Below are 19675 nucleotides of genomic sequence, written 5' to 3'. Positions count from 1 at the left end.
AGGATAACTTTAAGTAACTTTTAAAAAAAATTTTATTTTGGGCTTTGTTGGGTCTTCGTTGCTGCACGCGGGCTTTCTCTAGTTGCGGAGAGCGGGGACTACTCTTCGTTGGTGCACAGGCTTCTCATTGCGGTGGCTTCTCTTGTTGCGGAGCACGGGCTCTAGGCGCCTCGGCTTCAGTAGTTGCAGTGCACGGGCTCTAGGGCATGCGGGCTTGAGTAGTTGCAGCGTGTGGGCTCAGTAGTTGTGGCTCGCGGGCCCTAGAGCACAGGCTCACTAGTTGTGGCACATGGGCTTAGTTGCTCCGTGGCATGTGGGATCTTCCCGGACCAGGGATTGAACCCCTGTCCCCTACATTGGTAGGTGGATTCTTAACCACTGCGCCACCGGAGAAGTCCCTATGTAACTTTAAAAAAACTTTTTAGATGAGAAAGACATTGGCCATCTTATACAAAGAGTAGCAGTATTAGATTATAAGTGCCTTTTCCAATCTTTAACATTTATCAACAGGCAGATGGATATATTTTCAGTTCCTAATCAGTTAATAATTTATATTTTCTGAAGTTATGACCTGTTAACATCAAAGTGAGGTTTAAGAGGATGGTTATTCCAACATATCTTAGAAATAAGATGACAAACATTAAATGCTTCATTTTTGTTGCTAAGATAAAATGAGACCGCCCAGAATTTCATGCTCAAACAGCTTTTATCCAGAGAGTATCTCTTTGATCCACTGGTTCTGTAAAGCTGTAGTTCTTCATATCTTACCATTGGAAGTTTTACTTCATGATCACACAAAAAAGTGGGGGTTAAATATGGAAATCGTAACTGCATTTTGAACATCTTGCACTCCCATCCAAAAATCCCTTAATGCTCCTCCTTGAATTGTACAGTCTCCATTGTAATGAGTTTCCTTTTTTTGAAAATCAAGGAAAGGAACATTTCTCGAAGTATAAAAGGCAGTTTAATGGTTCCTGTTACAGGTATTATTATGTCCAGAAGTTGATACATAGGGATAGGTTGTGGGGAGAAGAGGGTATTATGAAATGTAAAATTAAGACTGTAAAAGTAACATTACAAATGCCACAAAAGGTAAAACAAGAACCTTGATGCTCTGAGACTCGGGGGCGGAGGGTGTGGGGGGGCGGAGGAACTGGGGTTCGGAAATGCCAAACCTGTGACAGGAAAGCATACTCCAAATTACAGGAGGCAGCTGTGAGAGGGAGGGACTGAATGGCTCCAAGGGGTAGTGGGTAAGTATGCCTCTATCCTTTTCCTGACACATATGCCACACAAACATTGGCCCTTGACAGTTAAAGCCTGGTGTACATTCAGGGTCCTCAGCGTTAAGTAGGCCCAATCACTGGGATTCAGGTAGTCAACACCATCTTTTCAGATTCCTGTACCAATGTAAAAAGCAATTTATGCAGTTTGTTGGTGGGTTGGGGGAATCAGGTTTAATCAGGTAGAAGCATTTTAAATACTTTGCCTAGTGCTGCATAACTGCTGAAAATTAGGTGAAAGCAAAGAGATAAATCCTAGTCTGCTCAAATTATTGTCTTCCCAGAGGACTTTCCTGATCCTCACCAGCTGAAAATTTCCCTTTCCCCTCACCTGTCATTAAAAAAGACTTCTATTATTACAGACTTTATATATAAATATGTCCTGTGTGATATATTATTTTTCATGTGTGACACATTATTTTTCATGTGTGACATGTCTCCTTCGCTAGATTGTAAGCCTTTGGAGGTCAGAAAACACCGAAATCATTGGTTCTACCACTGCATTTAGTACAGTGCCTTATACTTATTTGCTAATAAATATTCATTAAAATAATGGAGATATTGTACTTTGGTGTTTCTGAGCCCTTTAGATGAATGCGTTATCAACTATTTTTTACTTTTTGTAGTCTGCAAATGTTCCCCTAGCATATGTGATAATTGTGGCATTTATAAAAAGTCTACACATTAAGTTGTACTGGCCCCTCCACAGCTAACACTAGTCTGGAGCAGCACCGTCTAGTAGAAGCACAATCCACATATGTAATTCAAAATTTTCTAGTTGCCACATTACAAAAATAAGAAACACAAGAGATTAATTTTTAGCCCATTATTTCCAAAATATCGTTTAACATGTAATCAGCTTTTAAAAGTTTAGATACTTTATATTCTTGTTTTCATGCTAAGCTTTCAAAGTCTGATGGTGTGTTTTACACGAATAACACATGTCAATTCAAACTAGCCACATTTCAAGTGCTCAATAGCCAGATACTGGCTAGCGGCTACAGTATTGCACAGTGCAGGTCTAACACTTGAGGGCAGGCAATAAAAACCGCTTTGGGAAAAAAAAAACGCTTTGGACCTCAGTTTCCTGTAAGGTATCTCATAGCTTTGGTTTCATGTCATTGTCATGTTACGTTGTTGAAATCCAAATAAAGCTAATTGACTTGACTTTTTTTGTCATGTTTATAAATCCATAAAATAAAACTTTTTGTATTAGGCATTGTACAAAGACATTTAATAGGCACTTTCCACCCAATTTAATCTTCCTTAAAACTTCTGAGGAAGGTAACTGTTTAGAGTTGAGGATTCCAGGTTTGAGATATATCAAGTTAACCTTGCTCAAAGAATTTGCCAGTAGAAGGTGAAGCTGATTTCAGAACCAGGATTGATTACGGATATCTCATATTCCCACTAGGAAGTTCGTATCTTTTAATAAAAAGTTGGAAAAAAAAATTCAAGCTCTGTGTATGAGTGCTGACGTGTATACCAGACCATAAGTTTAAAGAGAAAACATTTGATGGAGTAAAAATTTTATTTCATTAGATGAAGTTGGATCAATAGGAATTTTTTTCTTCTTTTAGGTGGGGATTTTGTAAAATTTTCTTATAGCATAAGTTTATTTTTTCCTTTTCTGAGCATAAGAGCAATATGAAAATTTAAATTGGTCTATTGTCTAGTTAGCTTATTCTAATTGCCCCTTCAAAGAAAATCATATGGGAAAGGAGTTTTAGTTGGATGTTGTAAAGATGTCTAATATGAAAGAACAGAAAACATTTTATCATTAAAATGTACTGGCTCTCAGTGAAAAGTTGAACAGGAATTTTAGAATGAGCCTATAAAGAAGCAAAATTTTTTTTTTTTTTTTTTTTTTTGCGGTACGCGGGGCTCTCACTGTTGTGGCCTCTCCCATTGTGGAGCACAGGCTCCGGACGCGCAGGCTCAGCGGCCATGGCTCAAGGGACCAGCCGCTCCGCGGCATGTGGGATCTTCCCTGACCGGGGCACGAACCCGTGTCCCCTGCATTGGCAGGCGGACTCTCAACCACTGCGCCACCAGGGAAGCCCAAGAAGCAAAATTTTTAAACAGAAAAAGAAAGATTGGCAATGTAACTTCCCAACAAGTTTAATAAAGTAACTTACCCAATTATAAAGTACTCAAGTCCACAGTAGGCACTTGATGCATGTAGATTAATTCAACATACACCTTTTATTTATACTTCAGTTTAGCCCTAGAATGTTCATATAAACGAGGAGTTATACGTAGTTCAAAGACACTAAAAAAAAAAAAGAAAAAGTGAAACAAACGTTTATGTACCTCAAAAAAAAAAAAAAAAGCCCTAAGCTTTCCAATGATGTTGTTACAGAGTAATCCTACAATATATTTGCGATGTTAGTTTAAACAATACCTAACGATGAGGATCAGTGAAATTGATACTTTTATACCATTGTGGAACTGGCTAACCATTCTAGGAAGAACTTTGACAGTATGTATCATGTTCTTACTCTTTGATCCAGCAATTGTACTGATGTTGATCCTAAAGAAGTTATTAGAAATGTGTATAATTTGTGATCAAGGGTGGGAATACTCATAATATCAGTGAAATTAAATGGCATTAATAAAGGATGGTACATTCTGAAGGAAAGTAATGCATAAAGATGATCCATGTATTCGGAATAATAACATGGGAAAATAGTCATTAAACTGTCCATACACCATGGTTTTTATGTTTTTAGAAAATCATTTCTGAACCTGTCTGTCTGTCTCCGCACTTTGGAGAGTAAGATACTAAGAAAGAGAAAAGACATACAGCATGAGAACTGGCTCTGGGGTTAGAATGGCTTCCAACCCCGGGTTCGCTAGCAGTATGATTCTGAGCAAGTTCCTCTCCCCCTCAGTAATGTCAGTAATCTAGCTGTAAAATAGGAAAAACCAGAGTACCTCTATCCGGAGGTGAATGTGTGAAGGTTAAATGAAAGTGCTTAGCGCGCCGCCTAAGTAAATTTTACTTATTATTACGATACTGTCTTCCTGCATCTGTCAAAGCAGCGGAGAATACGTAAATTAAAATTTAGAAATGTGATGCCTTACTAAAGCGAAAGCCGCAGGACACTCTACAAGAGGTATGCAACCTAACCTTTCAAGCTGCCTCACCCAAACACCTGGGTTCTGGTTAGGCCCGCGGGGCTGTAGTGAACTGAGGTCTGCCTCGCCCGTGAGCACGTAAAAGATGCTTTCTCGCAGGGCTAGCGTCCCGGTGGGTTGGACTCTTCCGTGTTCCAGGGTTGTTTTACTCACCCACGCGCGGCCCGTGCAAAATAAGGACTGAGAGGCGTCCCCCCTCCTCCCATTTGGGCGTCATGCAAACCTTGGACCTGTCCCCACGTAGAGCTGAGCTTACGGAGTGGAGGCGTGGAGAGTGCTGGGGGGCGCGTCACAAAGACTACAGTCCCCAGCGGCCCGCGAGCTCAGGGAGTCCCGCAGGCAGGGCCCGACGGCTGCGGGCGGCTGCAGTTTCTCCTGTGCTCGGGCACAACCTTCTGTTTTTCCTCCGCAATACAGGCGGTTACTGGGTGCTGCAGCTTCTCCCCGATTTCCGAAAAGGGCCGGTAGCTGGGGAACGGGGCCCTCCACCGGAGGCCGGCGCGTGGCTCCTACCCGGGGGCTGAGCAGCGGGACCGACAGGCCTTGCGCGGGGTGACGGCGGACACGTCGTACGGCTGAACCCCAGGCGGATGGGGGCGCGGTCGCGCACGCGCGGCGGAGCCCGTGGGCGGGGCTTTGGGCAGCTGCAGCCGGCGGACCGTCCGCCGGTCGCCGGCGGTCTGGGTCCGCTGCCCGGCCCGGGGGCGGAGACGCGGGAGGTTGATGGGGGGTCGCCTCGACCTCAGCCTCAGTCTGTAGTGCAGCTTCAGCCACGCCGACGGAGATGGCGCCCTGGGTGCGGACGTTAGGAGAGAAGCTGAAGCAGCGTCTGCGGCTGGACGTAGGACGCGAGATCTGTCGCCAGTACCCGATGTTCTGCTTCCTGCTGCTCTGCCTCAGCGCCGCCTCCCTGCTCCTCAACAGGTAACGCGGCGGCGCCGAGCCAGCCGGGCGGGGGGCAGATGGCAGCTCTCCTCCGAAACTCCGGACGCAGGCCGCGTTGCATCGCTGCGCGGAGAACGTCGGGCTGCGCAGCTGCGGGACGTGGGGCCGCCTGCGGGGCCTCAGGGGAGAGCGGCTCGGGGAAGCCGGGCTGGGCGCCGGAGCCCGGAAGTGCGGGCGGGGTTGGGCTCGAGTACCCCCTCTCCCAAGGCCTCGCCTCCTCAGCCACCGGGACCCCATTCGTCCCTTGTTTTCACCCATTTTTTAAAACCTGGGCCTCCATCAACGATGCTTTTCGGAATGAAATCTGTCCGGGCGTTACGGTCAGCTGATAGAGGAGGGTGCAAGGTCCTGTCGCAGTCGCAGGTTTAGACGCACTCCCCTAGCTCTCACCGCGCGCGCGCACGCCCACCCACAATATAGATCACAGTCGATCACGGCTTTTCCCGCAGTGTTGTTGATTACAGCGCAAGGTCGTAAAGATTTTCTGAACCCAAGTCAGAAAGCAAAATAGTACCATCATCTCTAGAATAGTTTTAAAGGGAAGACTGAAAAGTAAAATTGGTAAATTTAATTGACATTTTGAAAACGGAAGGTTCTGCCCCTGAAATAAACTGGTAGATTTTCTAGAAACGGTAGCGATGATATAGGAAGTAGTGGAGAAATGTTCCTTTAGAATTCTTCAGATTTGCATTTGGTGGAAAGAAATCTGAGACAGTTGTCAGCGACAGCATATGCATGCTGTTTCCTCTGATGTTTCGAGCGTGCAGCCATCCTTACTCTTTATCTGGAAGTAGTTAATCCCCAAGGATAGGAATGGGGAAGCATTCACAAGAAATTTGGTAGTTTAATTTTGCTCTAAGATAACCGTTTCCTGTGACTGTGTTGAAGTTGGGTTTCTTCCCTGGCCTCTTTGCTTTCTTGTTAGTTAACTCTGAGTTTATATAATATTAGGTTTAAACAGCGATTGATATTACTGGAAAATGTACTTTGATTGTCATGGCAAGATGTTTGATTGTAAGAGTATGGAAGAAGTGGAATCCTTAAGAGAGTGGAAAATATTAAGTACTTACTTGCTTTGTCATCTGGAAGGTATTTCAAGCCAGATTAACAGGTTTAGTCTGAAAAACATGTAAACTTTATACGATTATTAAGTTTTGTCCAGGGATTCTTACTTGTCTTCTTTGGGAGTCGGGTCAGTTTAGGTCTCTAAAGTAGGGCAACTATGTAGGAGCAGGTTTAACTAGATTTCCAACTTAATCATAGCATCCAGTGTTCTATGTTGTTAAGGAGTCATAGGATAGCGTCAGGTCTGTATAACATCTGATCTCTGTACCCTGTATTTGTGTTATGCAAAGAAAGAAGGAAATAACACATAAGTGTTATCTCTGAGTGGTTGGATTTATGAATGAAATTGTTTTCGCATACATGGCACATCTATTCAGAAATTTAAAAATATATATGTATGTGTATATAATGCAGAAAACATTGGGGGCATAACTATGGAACTAGAAAAAAATGAGAAGATATGCTTTGTACATATGTTCAACAAATGATTTCTGTACAGGCATTTCACTAGTTAAGTTTTAGAAATAACTTTAAAAGAAATTTTCAGTTTAAAATCTCCCCTGGTTGGGAATTCCCTGGCAGTCCAGTGGTTAGGACTCCGTGCTTCCACTGCTGGGGGCCTGGGTTCGATCCTTGGTCGGGGAATTAAGATCCACTGCAACATTTAAAATGGATAACCAACAGGGACCTTCTGTATAGCACAGGAACTCTGCTCAATACTATGTAACAACCTAAATGGGGAAAGAATATGAAAAAGAGTGGATACATGTATATGTATAACTGAATCACTTTGCTGTACACCTGAAACTATCACAACATTGTTAATCAACTATACCCCAATATAAAATAAAAAGTTAAAAAAAAATACCACAAGCCACCTGGTAGAGCCAAAAAAAAACCCCTCCAAAAAAACCCACGAAACCCACACACACACACACAAAACAACAAAACAACAACAAAAACCACACAAAAAAACCCAACCAAACAAAAACTCCCCAGGCTTTCTCTAGTTGCGGTGAGCAGGGGCTGCTCTTAGTTGCAGTGTGCAGTCTTCTCATTGCGGTGGTTTCTCTTGTTGCGGAGCTCGGGCTCTAGGCACGTGGGCTTCAGTAGTTGCAGCGTGTGGGCTCAGTAGTTGCAGCAGGTGGGCCCTAGAGTGTGCAGGTTTCAGTAGTTGTGGCGCACGGGCTTAGTTGCTCTGCAGCATGTGGGATCTTCCTGGAGCAGGGTTCGAACCCGTGTCCCCTGCATTGGCAGGCGGATTCTTAACCACTGCACCACCAGGGAAGTCCCGGACTAATACTCTTTTTGAAATTAATTTTTTCTCTAGTTGTCTTGAAACTTTAACTCCTAAAGAACTCTCAAGGTGTTATTTAGCATATAAAATTTTCTTTCAATATGCATTAAAATTATGAATCTTATCTGTGGAAAGATAAATGGATATAACCTTTGGACCATTGTAACTGATTTATGGGAAGAGTAGAGTAACATACTTTATATATTTCAAATTATGATATCACCTTTGCAGTATTGTTGGGATAAATTAAGAGCACAGATACAATTATATATAGATTTGTTGGCCAGTCATAGGATTGAATATTTGAGTATTATAATTAGGAACATTTTAAGTTAATCCTAATAATAATGGTAATAGTTATAATAGATAACATTTTGTGAGTACTTTGTTTGGCTCAGATATTGTGTTAAGAGTTTTCATTTATTATTATTATTATTTGTATAGATTTTTTCCTAGCGTTTAACTGTAATTGAGGTTTTTAAAAAATATATTTATTTATTTTTGGCTGCGCTAGGTCTTAGTTGTGGCAGGTGGGCTCCTTAGTTGCAGCTCGCCAGTTCCTTTGTTGCGGCATGCATGTGGGATCTAGTTCCCTGACCAGGGATTGAACCTGGGCCCCCTGCATTGGGAGCATGCAGTCTTATCCACTTTGCCACCAGGGAGGTCCCCTTCATTTATTATTGAGGCAATTTATTGATGTGGTTGAAAGTTTTGAATCTGAAGCTTGATTGTAAGAATTTTATTCTGACTCCTCCTTTAACTAGTTATATGACTTTGGATAAGTAATCTAATTTTTATCTGTCCCAGTCCCGTAATCTGTAAAATGGGCATAATACTAGTACCTACATTATACGGTTACTTTGATGAGTTAAGTGGGTTAACACATGGAAAGTGCTTAGAATGGTGCTCAGCACATGTGCTTTTATTAAATGTTAGCAGTTATTTTTGTCTTATTTATCCTCACAACACTGTGAAGTAGGTACTGTTACTAGCCTCAGTGACTGTTTTTATGAGATATAACTTACAGAAAAGTGTATAACACATACGTAATTGTATAGTTCTGTGAATTTTAAAATATAGCTCCCCATGTAACCACCACTCAGATCAAGATGTAAAACATTTTTAGCAACTTAGTAGGCTCCCTTGTCAATAACCTTCTCCTTGTCATGTATCAGTTTTGTTTTTGAACTTCATATTAATGGAATCATATGGTCTTGTATCTGGTTCCTTTTTCTCAACTCTCCTTTTGAGATTTATCCATATTGTTGCATATATCAGTAGTTATTCTTTTTTGTTATTGTGTCGTATTCCATTGAGACTATGCCACACTTTGTCCATTCTTTTGAAAGGCATTCGAATTGTTTACAGTCTTTGGCTATTATGAATAATGCTTTGTGAATATTCTAATATGTATTTCTTTTGATAGACATATGTACTTATTTCTTTTGGGTTTATATACCCATAAATGAAAATGCTTAATCATAGCATATACATTTGTTTAACTTAAGTAGATACTGCCAGACAGTTTTCCAAAGTGGTTATACCAATTTTACTCTTGCCAAAAATGTTTTACAGTTCTGTCTGATATGGTTTATAGGTTTAGTTTAGCCATTTTAGTGAGTGTATAGTGGTAGCTCATTGTAGTTTTAATTTGCAGCTCCTTGATTAGCCCCATTTTACAAATAAGCAAACTGAAGCCTAGAGTTGTTCAATAACTTTCTCAGGCTCATAGATAGTAGCAAAATGGGATTCTAATGTAGATCGTTCTGATTTAGAAGCCCAGACTTTTAAAATTACATTAAAAAGACATTGTTAAGAAAAAATACTTATTATTGATAACTTTCTAAATAACATTGACTCATATAAACTGTAAAGAAGTCAGAAAATAGAAATATAAAGACGACGTTAAAAATCACTCATAAATTTACCATTCAGAGTTGACTACTGTTGTTAACATTCTAGTCACTGTTACCTGCGGTTCGCAATTTTATTTTATAAATTGCGATTTTTTTCTGTACATATAGCCTTCTTCTATATATGGAGCCTGCTTAATGTGTTTTAGTATTATTTTCTTTATTACTTTTCAGATTACCACAACTGGCTTATATACACTTAACTTAGTATTTAAAAAAATTTATTTATTTGTTTATTCTTTTGGCTGCGTTGGGTCTTTGTTGCTGTGCGCAGGCTTTCTCTGGTTTCGGTGAGCTGGGGCTACTCTTCATTGTGGTGCGTGGGCTTCTCATTGCAATGGCTTCTCTTGTTGCAGAGCACGGGCTCTAGGCACATGGGCTTCAGTAGTTGTGGTACCTGGGCTCAATAGTTGTGCCTCATGGGCTCTAGAGCGCAGGCTCAGTAGTTGTGGCTCATGGCCTTATGTTGCTCCGTGGCATGTGGGATCTTCCCAGACCAGGGCTCCAACCCATGTCCCCTGCACTGACACGTGGATTCTTAACCACACTGCCACCAGGGAAGTCCCTTAACTTAGTATTAAGACAGGCTTTTCCAAGTACTTTTATGAACTTATTTAATCATCATAACAACCCTATGAGTTAGGTGTTATTATTATTACCCCATATTATAGAGGCCCAAGCAAGAGTCAGAGAGATTAAGTAATTTGCATTGTGTCATAGCCAGGATTAGAACCCAGACAGTCAGACTCTACAATGTTTTTGTTTCCAAACTAAGTGGGTCTTTCACTGTTATGTTCTGTTTCTTTTGTCTATTTTTCTCTTTCTACAACAGTACCAAATTTTTTTTTAATGACAGTATTATAGTTTTGTAGTGTGTTTTTATATACAGCTGGGTTGTAGGCCGGAACATGTACATATGGCCTTCACGTGTGGCTTTTTTCCCAACCTGGTGCTGGGTTACAAGGGTGAGTATCCTGAGAAAGAGTTTCTGGTGGAAGCTGTATCTTTTTTATGACCTATCCTTGGAAGTTAGGCAGTTAGGGAGCTTCACTTCTGCCACATTCTTTTGGTTAGGAGTAAGTTATTAAGGCCAGACTCTATTCAAGGGGAAAGAAATTAGGCTCCTGCTTTTGATGTGAGGAGGGCAAAGAATTTGCACAGTTTTTATTTAATTTGTCAATTAAATATTCTATCAATAGAATTGATGAGTTAACTGTATTTAATGGTTTCATCCATGAACATAATCTTTCTCCATTCATTCAGATCTGCTCTGATGTCCTTTTAATAGCTTTTTTTCATTTAAAAACTTTATTATGGAAAACTTAAAACACAAAATAAAAATAGAATAGTACAATGAAACCTGTAAATACCTATCACCCAGCTTCAAAAATGATCAGCTTAAAGTCCAGTATCACCCCCTCCCCCAATTATTTTGAAGGAAATCCCACATGATATATTTTATCAGCAAACATTAAACATTTCAGTATGTATCTCTAATAGATGGGAGCTTTTTTTCTACGTAACCACAATACCATTTCACATTAAAAAAAAACTAATTTCTTAGCATCCTTAAATATCTATTCAGTGTTCAGATTTCCCTGAATTTGTTAGAGCTTTACCCTCCAACATTTTATGATGAACAGTTTTAAACATATAGCAATGTTGAAATTTACGGTAAATGACCAATTATGTTTTGCCTCGATTTTACATTAACATTTTACATATTTTTTTATTGGAGCATAGTTGATTCACAGTGTTGTGCTAGTTTCAGGTGTACAGCAAAGTGATTCAGTTATACATATACATATATTCATTCTTTTTTAGATCCTTTTCTCATATAGGTTATCACAGAATATTGAGTAGAGTTCCCTGTGCTATACAGTAGGTCCTTGTTGGTTATCTATCTTATATACAGTACTGTGTGTATGTTCATCCCAAGCTCCTGAGTTATCCCTCCGTCCGTGTTTCCCCTTTGGTCACCATAAGTTTGCTTTCAAACATTTTACTGTATTTTTATATGCTTTATTGTGTGTCTGTCTATCCATTACTGCATCCGTAATGAATCTTACTCATAAACAGCTTTTCATAGTTAATTAAATAAGATACAAATATGATCTTTTAATCTGAATGTTGCCTTCCCTCCCCCGTCCCTTTTTTTAACCTTGTAATTTATTTGTTGAGGAAACTGGCCATTTGTTCTGTAGAGTTTTCCACAGTCTGGCTTTTGCTGATTGCATCCCTGTACTGTTTTGGGGCATGTTCTTTTCCCTCTGTGTTCCCTGTAAACTAGTAGTTAGGTCAAGAGGCCTCATTGTTTTGATTTTTTTTTTCTCCTTTAGTTCATGATGGTGTAGATTTAAAGATATTGAACTGTTTAAAAAATATGCCTTTCTTATGGTATTATTCTTTATTTTATGATATACTGCTAGTTTTAGTTAACTAATATTTTACTTAGTACTTCATATCTATATTCATAAGTAAAATAGACCTAATGATTTGCTTATATTATCTTTATCAGGTTGGGGAGTTAAAATTATATTAATCCTTTAAAATTAGCAGCTTTTTCTCATTTTTTTCCCCTGAAAGCAGTCTGTATAAAGTAGAGATTATCTGTTTTATGAAAGTTTGGTAAAACCATTTGGGCCAGGGGTCTTTTTTTTTATAGTCAGGTCTCTGATTATATTTTAATTCCTCTAATGATACTTGGTCTATTCAAGTTCTTCACTTCCTAAGTTTTGGCATTTTTGTCTTTTTCTAAAAATTTATGTCATATAGGTTATCTAATTTATGAGCATACATATAGTTTTTATAGTCTTACTCTTCATTTCAGTTATAGCTATGATTATTTCTTTTTCATTCTGTATTGTATATTTGTATCCTCTTTTTTTTTTTTTATTCCCTCATCTGTCTTGCTAAAACCTTGTCTTTTTAACTTTTGGTTTTGAAAATTTCCAAGCGTATATAGAAAAAAGAGAGTGCAAGGAACCTCTAAGCACCCATCACTCAGCTTCAGTAACCATCAATGTTTTAAAAAAGTCTAACCTTCCTCCCTTAAAAAGTAAATTATTCTACACAAAACCATAACCTTACAAAATTAACAATAATTCTTAATGTCTTCTAATAACCAGTCCATAATCAAATTTTCCTAATTATATAAAAATTTGTAGGGGCTTCCCTGGTGGCGCAGTGGTTAAAAATCCGCCTGCCAGTGCAGGGGACACGGGTTTAAGCCCTGGTCCGGGAAGATTCCACATGCTGCAGAGCAGCTAAGCCCATGCGCCACAACTACTGAGCCGCGTTATAGAGCCCACGAGCCACAACTACTGGAGCCCGCGCACCTAGAGCCTGTGCTCCACAACAAGAGAAGCCACCGCAATGAGAAGCCCGCGCACCGCAATGAAGAGTAGCCCCCGCTTGCCGCAACTTGAGAAAGCCCACGTAGCAACAAAGACCCAACGCAGCCAAAAATAAATAAAAATAAAAAAAATTTATAAAAAAAAATTTGTAGTGCATTTGTTCTAATCAGAATCTAAGCTAGGTCCACTCATTGTATGTAGTTGATGCATTTCTTAAACTTTTGTAAATGTCTTATAATCTAGAACAGGAGTTGGCAAACTTTTTCCGTAAAGTGTCAGAGAATAAATATTTTCGGCTTTGCGGGCTACATCAGGTCTCCGTCCCATATTATTTTTAAAACTTATTTATTTATTTTTGGCTGTGTTGGGTCTTCATTGCTGTGCATGGGGTTTCTCTAGTTGCAGCGAGAGTGGGCTACTCTTCATTGTGGTGTGTGGCCTTCTCACTGCGGTGGCTTCTCTTGTTGCAGAGCACAGGCTCTAGAGCGCGGGCTTCAGTAGTTGTGGCTCACGGGCTTAGTTGCTCCATGGCATGTGGAATCTTCCCGGACCAGGGCTCGAACCCGTGTCCCCTGCGTTAGTGGGCGGATTCTTAACCACTGCGCCACTAGGGAAGGCCCCCATATTATTTTTTAAAAGAGCCCTTTAAAAATGTGAAAATCTTTCTTAGCTTGAGGGCTATCCATAAGCCATAGTTTGTCAACCCAAATCTAGAACATTCCTCCTCACCCACTCTTTTTTTCCTCCTTGCTATTGAGTTGTTGAAGAAACTGAGCCATTTGTTCACACCTTGGGTTTTGCTGATAGTTTCCTTGTGGTGTCTTCTGTTTTTACTCTCACCTGCACCTTTATATTTTTTGTAGACAGGGAGTTAGATTTATAGGCTCAATTAGATTTAGATTTGTTTTTATTTATTTATTTATTTGGTGCAAGAGTACTTCACTGATGCTGTGTACATCCTATTACATCACATCAGAGGATAACTCCACGTTAGATGGAGTTGCCTCACTTTGTGTATTCAGGTGGTGACAACTGCCCAACAAACTTTCTCTTTGGTTTCACCGTTTATTTACTCCCTGAATCAGTTACTTCATTATAGGATGCAACATGATGATTTTGTATTCTTCCATTCCTTCTGTAGTTTTTAGTTTAAATGCTTGTGTGGGGCTTCCCTGGTGGTGCAGTGGTTGAGAATCTGCCTGCTAATGCAGGGGACACGGGTTCGAGCCCTGGCCTGGGAAGATCCCACATGCCGTGGAGCAACTAGGCCCGTGAGCCACAACTACTGAGCCTGTGCGTCTGGAGCCCGTGCTCCGCAACAAGAGAGGCCGCGATAGTGAGAGGCCCGCGCACTGCGATGAAGAGTGGCCCCTGCTTGCCGCAACTGGAGAAAGCCCTTGCACAGAAACGAAGACCCAACACAGCCAAAAATAGATAAATACATAAATAATAATTAAAAAAAAAATTTGTGTGTGTGTGTGTAAAATTGCTTTACTCCATCCTCCACTAGGTGTATTTAGTTACAATGAAGTACATCTCAAATTGGAAAAGTGGGTTAAATACTTACACTTTTCTCTTAATTATCGGTTTTTAGAGTAATTATTGGTGCCCTAAAACTTTCAGTAGTATCCAGTTAGAGGTTTGCTTATTTTATTAGTTTTTCCAAAGAACCAGCTTAATTTTCTTTTTTGTCTTATCATTATTGTCCACATTATTGATTTCTGTTCTTCTCTTTAGTGTTTCCTTCCTTTTAATGTGTTTGGATTTGCATTTTTCCCCCCATCCTTCTGAATGCTTAGCTTGATGGTTTTCAGCATTTCTTTGTCTCTGATTAATGCGAGGTTTCTCAGCCTCAACACTGTTGATAATTTGGGTCAGATAATTCTTTGCTGTGGGGGGCTGTCCTGTACGCTGTAAAATATTTAGCAGAGCCCTGGCCTCTAGTCATGTGATGTAAGTACCACAGTCCCCTTCTCCCTCTCCCTGCAGTTGTGACTATCAAAATGTCTCCATATACTGCCATGTGTCCCCTGGGCAGTGCGATCACCCTTCGTTGAGAACAACAGGATTAATGCATTTAATGCTATAGATTTCCTTCTTAAATAATGCCTTAGTTATTGCTTGACCTAGTTATAGCAGTATACATATTGCATGTAGTGTTTATTGTCATTCAGTCTAAGCACAGGTCTACAATTCCTAATCTGTAATTCTGAGATCCAAAAAACTCTGAAGAAGTAACTTTTCCCATAAGTTTGGCATTTAATAACAAAAGCTGACCTCAATAGACTTGAGACTATTTATAGTATTTGTTTCTGACTTATTTATTGTTTATATGTTTTGCTGCAGAAATATTAATATCTGATTATGGAGTACTGTATCAGACCTCATTAACATATTACATTATGTTATTTATGAAATACATGCTATAAAACTGTTCAAGAATCCTAAAAATTCTGAATTCTGAGTCATATCTCTCCGGCTCAAAATGATTTTCAGTAAGTGGCTATGGACATGAATTTCATAATTTCCTCTGTGAATACCTGTATAACCTATTGAGTTAGTTTCCAGACTTAATGTTTCTTTAAAACTTGATGTCAATTATGGTATTGGTTGGAGTGAAGCTTTGTATAAAGGAATGAGAAGAAATAAGAGTAGAAAGGTGGGTTGGAGTCAGCTTGAAAGGGACCATAAAGGTTTAAGGGGTTTGTGTTTCATCCTGCAGGCAACATTAAGCCATAGCAAGTTTTTTGAGTGAATAGTAATCATGTTTATGTTTTAAGTGCTGAGTGAGAGCATTTAATAATCGGTATTTAGTGGATGTTTCTCAAGTATAGAATTGCTCTGGAAGCCTGGAGACCAGGCGGTTTCATGTAGTTGGGTGGTGCAGCCTTTGTCTCACAGCTTTTGCACTTACTTGGTCACTGTCTATAATACGTAAGCATCTTTAATCATCTGTCTTCACCTTCTTATTACTTGGTGCTTTATTCCCCAATTCCGAAATCCCAGATCTTCACAATATCTTCTGTAACCTTTTCTATTCCATGCTGCACTTGGACAGTTGTCCCCAGTCAAAGAACTGGGATCAATGTGGAACTCACTTGTGTGCTTCCCTTCTCTTAAAGATTCTGTTGCTGTATATTGCCTGTTATCCAGTGCCTAAAAGCAGTTGCTGCACATGTTTTGTTCAGTTTTATAGTTGTTTATGGCAGGAAGGCAAGTCTGGTACAAATTATTCTGTCAAAGAAATAGAAGTCTCTTACTCCTTTGGAACATATACCATCTGTCTGTTTTCTCACTGATCTCCAGGTCACTTGTACTATAAGCTTCTGGTTTATAAACTTTCTCTCCATTTTAAATTCTGCCATCGTTCTAGATGACTCCAGTGTTTGGGCAAGTAGCCCATCAAATATGCTAGTCTATCTCGAGGTGACTCCTGTACAGCCTCCCACTTAGACCACCCTATGGTGGCCCTGGTTATCACCAGAAAGTATTCTACCTGTGAAATCTTAAAAATCAAACCTCCCACTTGCTGACCTACTTCTCTCATTCGTAAAAGCCTGCTTTCCTCAGCCTCCCGATTCCTCTGCCTTCTTCCTATCCATTTTCCCTCTTCTGTTGTCACTTACTTTCCTATGTGGTTTGGAGTCAGTGTAGCTTAGATTCCATTGCCCGTCACTTCAGCCACTCTATTGCCAGTATCTTTGGCTCTCTTTCCTTACATTCCACTCGCCTGACAAACTCCAAATCTTGGATCAGTGATGCTGCTTGTTTTTTTTAGTGTTTATATCCTGGTTACTGAATGTTGCTAGAGAAGATCCCACACCTGTAAATTTAACTCTTCAGCCTCAGTACTGCTCGGCAGTTCCCCAGGATACCCTTCTCTTTACTTCTTCCCAGCAGCTGTTTCAGAACTTCCCCAGTCTTCTAGAACTTCCGTTCATGCCACCTTCACCCTTCACTCTCAGCATCTCCTGTTTCACCTAAAGGCCATCATAAATTCCTGTTTTGAAATCTACAGGTTTGACTCCATTCTCATCAATCTGTTCTTTCTCTCTGGTATTGGGGAGGAGATCTCTCTTCCTGTTATAACTATTTCTTCTGTTTTGGCTCTGAATCCCAACTACTCCTATCTCTCTAGGAGAAAATAATTCTCTCAAGTTATCTTTTGTCTCCTACCTTTTTCTCTCTTTTCTCCTTCTCTCCTATTAACATTTAATTATGATCAGGTTTTTCTAAACACCTTTCGTCATGGTCCCTCTCCAGCTAAACCTTAGCTCTTCTTTCCTTTAAAAAGAGAATTATCCACATGTACCAGTCCCACTTCCCCACCTCTCTTCAACCCACTGCAGTTCTTTACCATTCTACTAGAATTGCTTTTGCCTAGTTCATCAGTGGCTCTCTTGTTGCTAAAACTGACGGACACTTCTCAATCTGTCTCACTTTATTTTACAACTATTTGATCATGTTAACTACTTCATCCCTGTTGAAATGTTTTCTTTCTTTTTTTTATCTTGACAGCCGTTTTGACTTGACCCCCAGATGTCTTCTCAACTCTTCTAATTACTAGATTCCTTTACGGATTCCTCTTGTTCTGCTTATTTCTTAAATGTATTATGTTCTCTTCTTTTTTCATTCTGCAGCTTTTCCCTGGTCATGTCATTCGTTCCCATGACTTCAGTGATCTTTATGCTGGTAATTTCCAAACCTTTATCCTTGGCGCATATTCTCTGCAGAGATCTAAACTACCCAGTATTTGGCTGGTTATGGAACATTTCTGCTTGACACGTCTTGAGATATCTGAAATTCAACATGTCCAAAGGGAACTGATTTTTAATCTCTCCCTTCTCCTTGCATCTAATCAACTACTTAGTCCCCTTAATTCTTCCTCCTAGATGTCTCAAAACAGTCAGCTTCTTTTTATTTCTAAGTCTCTTCCCTAGTACAGGCCATCTGTAGACTCTCCTAGATTAATTACTTCAGCAGCTTTCTAATTAGCCTGCATGTTTCCAGTTTAGGCCATTCTCCATATTGCTGCCTGAGTGTCTACTGATCATCTGGTGATACTACTCTTTTTCTTAAAACTCTTAAAAATTCTTAAAATCTTCATTGTCTCCTGGGCATTACTTAGGACTCTTGATGGTAGATGAAAGAAACTCAGCTCACACTAGGTTTGGCAAAGAGGGGAATCATGGGAAGATTATGTAAGTGCAGAAAGAACTGGAGTGTAGCTGGGCCTCAGAGACACATAGAACCAGGGTTTGGAATACTGCCAATAGTTTCTTCTCCTCCTGGATTTTCCTGCTTCTCTCTGTGGATTGGCTTCATTCTCTTCTCACTACATAGTGATTTGTGGCCTGAAGAGCTGGCACCAAAGTTTGTACTGTATGGTTTGCACAGCTAACAACCGTGACGCGGTAATTAGAATTTGAACTGTGATGTTTGGGGGGCTGGTGTCTCACAAAGTTTTGGCAACTGAAATGTATGCACGTCAGAGCTGTGCGCTGTGAGGACTGGCTGTATCGAGACACCTTAACATGGCTTACTGTATGACACTGTGTCATGTGGCTTTGGCTTGGCTTTTCTAGATTCATCTCAAGACCACTTCTTCCTTGGAACTGTGCTCAGATCTTAGCCCACACAGTTCTCTCCAGTTTGAATTCCCCTGCCTCTTCCCCAGTCCCTCCTTCCTCTACCCTGTCCTCTTCTGTTGGTTTTCTCCTACTCACTCTTTAAGGTTTTCCACAGACACAACTTTCTCTGAAAAGAGTTTTTCTGTCTTTTCAAGTTTGGGTTGTGTATTTTGCCCGAGGAGTTCTCATATCATGCATACTTTCTCTGTCATAATATAGAACACATCATCACACTGTATTGTATTTACTTACTTATCTGTTATACCTACCAGATAGTGGTTTCCATGCAAATAGAGACCATGGCAGTGCTGTTCCTTATTGTATCCCTAGAGCCTAGTACTAGGTAGCACAAAACGGGCACTCAGTAAAATTGATTTAATGACAAATAATCAGAATTTTGGTGGGGTTTGAATACTACCCTGTCATTAGAAGGTATTCTGGAAAAATGTGGTATTGGCTAAATATGACAACCTAGGTACCAAATTATGAAATATTGAGAAGTTATACTTCTTTATACATTTAATGAAATATACATTTGATAGCATACATTCTATGATTCTTACAGTTAGTAGATACATTACAGAAAATCATGACTGGAGAAGTTGCTTCAGCCTAGTATGGTAGGTGCTTAATTAAAAACTTGTGAAATCAATGAAGGGACAAGTTAGTGTTATATGCTGTTTTTTGGTTCTAATAATTACCTTCCTTTATTTCTAAGGTATCTTCATGTTTTAATGATCTTCTGGTCATTTGTTGCTGGAGTTGTCACATTCTACTGCTCATTGGGACCTGATTCTCTCTTACCAAATATATTCTTCACGATAAAATACAAACCCAAGGTAAAATATATGTGTTCTTACTTTTAAAAGAATTAGTAGGTATGACCCTGTGCTATTCGATATTGTTCATGAAAGCATGTTAAAGCAGTGATTTTTAAAAAATACCTCTGCTATTATTTAATAATGGAAGACATCAGAACATTTTTAAAGTGAAATTTGCATATATGTTTATTTTTAAAGTATATAGATCTCCCAGGAGGAGCTAA

At 39.8% G+C, this 19675-nt stretch overlaps 1 protein-coding gene across 9 annotated transcripts in view; it reads left to right on the top strand.

Annotated features, from left to right (window-relative positions):
• The first annotated feature begins 5054 nt into the window (after positions 1 to 5054).
• The window catches only part of SNX14 (sorting nexin 14), a 68795-nt gene continuing 54174 nt past the window's right edge, over positions 5055 to 19675 (top strand). For 5 of the 9 annotated variants that reach the window (XM_033867535.2, XM_033867534.2, XM_019929384.3 and 2 more), the window contains exons 1-2: positions 5056 to 5348; positions 19349 to 19469. In XM_033867535.2, coding sequence (XP_033723426.1) covers positions 5209 to 5348; positions 19349 to 19469 — 261 coding nt within the window. In that variant the 5' untranslated portion in view covers positions 5056 to 5208. Of the gene's footprint in view, positions 5349 to 19348; positions 19470 to 19675 lie in introns of all 9 variants that reach the window. The other 4 variants (XM_019929388.3, XM_019929387.3, XM_073789394.1 and 1 more) reach the window with 2 other exon arrangements.

The sequence above is a fragment of the Tursiops truncatus genome, chromosome 12 (assembly GCF_011762595.2).
Source record: "Tursiops truncatus isolate mTurTru1 chromosome 12, mTurTru1.mat.Y, whole genome shotgun sequence".
In the NCBI taxonomy this organism is placed as follows: Eukaryota; Metazoa; Chordata; class Mammalia; order Artiodactyla; family Delphinidae; genus Tursiops; species Tursiops truncatus.
Note: the sequence above shows the minus strand (reverse complement) of the source record. Positions and strands in the feature narration are given on the sequence as shown.